Source organism: Phalaenopsis equestris, unplaced genomic scaffold (genome assembly GCF_001263595.1).
Source record: "Phalaenopsis equestris unplaced genomic scaffold, ASM126359v1 Scaffold000002, whole genome shotgun sequence".
In the NCBI taxonomy this organism is placed as follows: Eukaryota; Viridiplantae; Streptophyta; class Magnoliopsida; order Asparagales; family Orchidaceae; genus Phalaenopsis; species Phalaenopsis equestris.
The window spans coordinates 47,081,023-47,083,503 of record NW_018164444.1 but is presented as its reverse complement, the minus strand read 5'-3'; the positions used below and the strand labels follow the sequence as shown (position 1 = coordinate 47,083,503).

The 2,481-nt window shown below is 35.4% G+C and overlaps 1 protein-coding gene across 1 annotated transcript in view; it reads right to left on the bottom strand.

Annotated features, from left to right (window-relative positions):
* Positions 1-2,151: 2,151 nt before the first annotated feature.
* The window catches only part of LOC110018553 (QWRF motif-containing protein 7-like), an 8,956-nt gene continuing 8,626 nt past the window's right edge, over positions 2,152-2,481 (bottom strand). The window contains exon 5 of the mRNA XM_020715905.1: positions 2,152-2,431. Within this exon, the coding sequence (XP_020571564.1) occupies positions 2,306-2,431 (126 nt within the window). The 3' untranslated portion in view covers positions 2,152-2,305. The remainder of the gene's footprint in view (positions 2,432-2,481) is intronic.

Genomic DNA, 2,481 nt, shown 5'->3' with positions numbered 1-2,481 from the left:
TTATAGCTCCCAACTATTGGACATGGCTCCCTGCAAAAAAAACTGCCCTTAACATACTAGTGTGTAAGTCTCACACCTAGTAAGCCACAAGAGCAGCATACAAGGTGATGTCTGGCTAGAGCAACCAAACCAGCAGAGAAAAAACAACTAGGATATTGAAAATACAACCTAGCACTGTAGTCCTAGCTTAGCACACCATCTACTGTAGTGTCATATGATCCTTGTGATAACTCATCTTGAAGCCTCTACATGTTAGTCCTAGTCATCCTAACCAAGGGTTAAGGACTTAGGACCACCTATATAATTCTTCAAAAGAGTTAAGGAATAGTTATGGATCTCAAGGGGAAGATGAATCAATTTGAGTGAATGGATGGTTTTGGGTACGTTAGGGAACTTGTGGTGAGTTTAAGTGTGTATGTGCAAGACCAAACCACCCAGAGTTGTTCTAAGGCCAATTGATTATATGGGAACTCATTTTTGAGTCTTCACATGTTGGTCTTAGCCATCTCAAGTAAAAAATGAGGGCTTGTGACTACCCATATGGGGTGGGCTCCATTACTAATCCTCTAAGTTAGTCAATAGGAAAGTCATATGGCTAGATCCTAGGTTTCTTAAGAAGGAAATTATACCTCATAAAAAGTGAGGTCAACAAGATGTTGTACCATAGTAGAAGGTTCAAATATGAGATCGATGATTGGCCCGATTGCTGGAACGTTCCTCCGCTTAGAATCAATGAGTGAATAAGACGACACCATCTGATCCGTCAAAGCAATTCCAACTAGTCTCCTAGCAGCCTTGCCCTTTTGGTTTTTTTAAGGCGAACATATTCAGATCTTTGTTGGAGGCTCCACAATAAGTTTTTGATGGGTTATCCATTGCAATGAAAAACAGTTAGAAGCCGATCGATTTAAATGGTAGGAGTCACAGAGCACATGAGGAATGGGAAGGAGTCCGAATGTACCCTATTTATAACAATCAAATGTATGAAAGTTAAGGGATTTCAATCATTAAATCATAAATTAATAATAAATGTTATTTAATGTAATAAAATGTATTATTTTTATCACAGTGTCACTTTAAAGTAGTAAGAGAATTGGGAAACTAAAAAATATATATAAAAATATGTTAGCACTAATCTAAAAGAGATCTAACAAACCAGAAAGGAAGAGTATGATGAATGCTAGTCCACCACCAAAAGATTGTAAGGCGCCTGACCGAGTGAAACTATTCGAGTAAAGCTAGCAAGGCCAAAATCAATCGAGCCATAAGGTCGACAAAAAGACACTAAATGATTTATGCCCAAACCAATCCGCCATATACGAGACGAAACAACAACAGAGACGGTTACAGGAATATTGATTGGATGTAATAAGCATACCCTCTAGTAGAGTCAATCCAAAGGAAAATCTAGTTTCATAGTATCTTCGACAATTTGAGGGATGCCCCAAATGTTCATCATCACAAACTAAGAATTGAAAGCCAGACCTTATCAGCCAGTCGACTCATACTGACCAACCTCAGCCGACCGAACTGATCCTATCGACCCAAAGTCGACTAAGGTCGGGTGGCCAAGTCAAAAAGTATTTGTACGACATGCTTACACAAGTAAAATACCAAAAATACCCTAGCACAAACCCCTTTAAAATTAAGGCAAAATGCAATATCATATTGTTCTCCCTTATCTATAAATAAAAGAATCATTTTATGAATAATACACAGACACATTACTGTTCATTTTATTTCTCTCTCTGCCTCTCTCTTTTTGTGTTCTTACTTTATATTCCTTGGGTGTGAATCACAGACAAATCATGATTCAACAATACAAGAGAAAATGAATTTGATCAATAAAAGGACATGATGTATTATCCATAAAATATATTTACATACAAATCACCCAATTTTTATGTGTTTCATATCTAACACCAAAACTTTATTCTTTATATTTATACCACCCAAAATTTTCATATCACATACAAAATACCACTATTTTAACATTAAGAAACTGAGATATATTTTTCATGCATAGGAATGGTGCTATTTATATAAAATTAAAGTGTAGAAGTTAGATAAGTAAATACATAGGCATCAAAGTGCTATCCATGTAAATCTTCCTAGATTTAAGTAGGAATCAAGAAGAAAATGTGACACGAGCTTAAATAAAAATAAATGATACAAATACATATAGTTGATTTAACTTTAAACATTCCCAATAGTTTAAATACCAAGGTGAGTAAAATTAGGCCAAACGACACCGTTAAGTGTGTCATAAAATAAGTTGAAGGTGTGCCATCATCAATTATTTAACTTAGATAATTCGATAGTGTAGATGGAATTGCCGCCATGATAGTCCTGTTTTTATCTCATTGGGAGAAGAAGCAGTTTCTTTCTTCTTTGCTTGAATAAGGCTGCCTCGGAGGCTAATCTCATGCATCTGAGAAGAAAGAAGAATAATTAATATATACAAATAAATAACTATATATA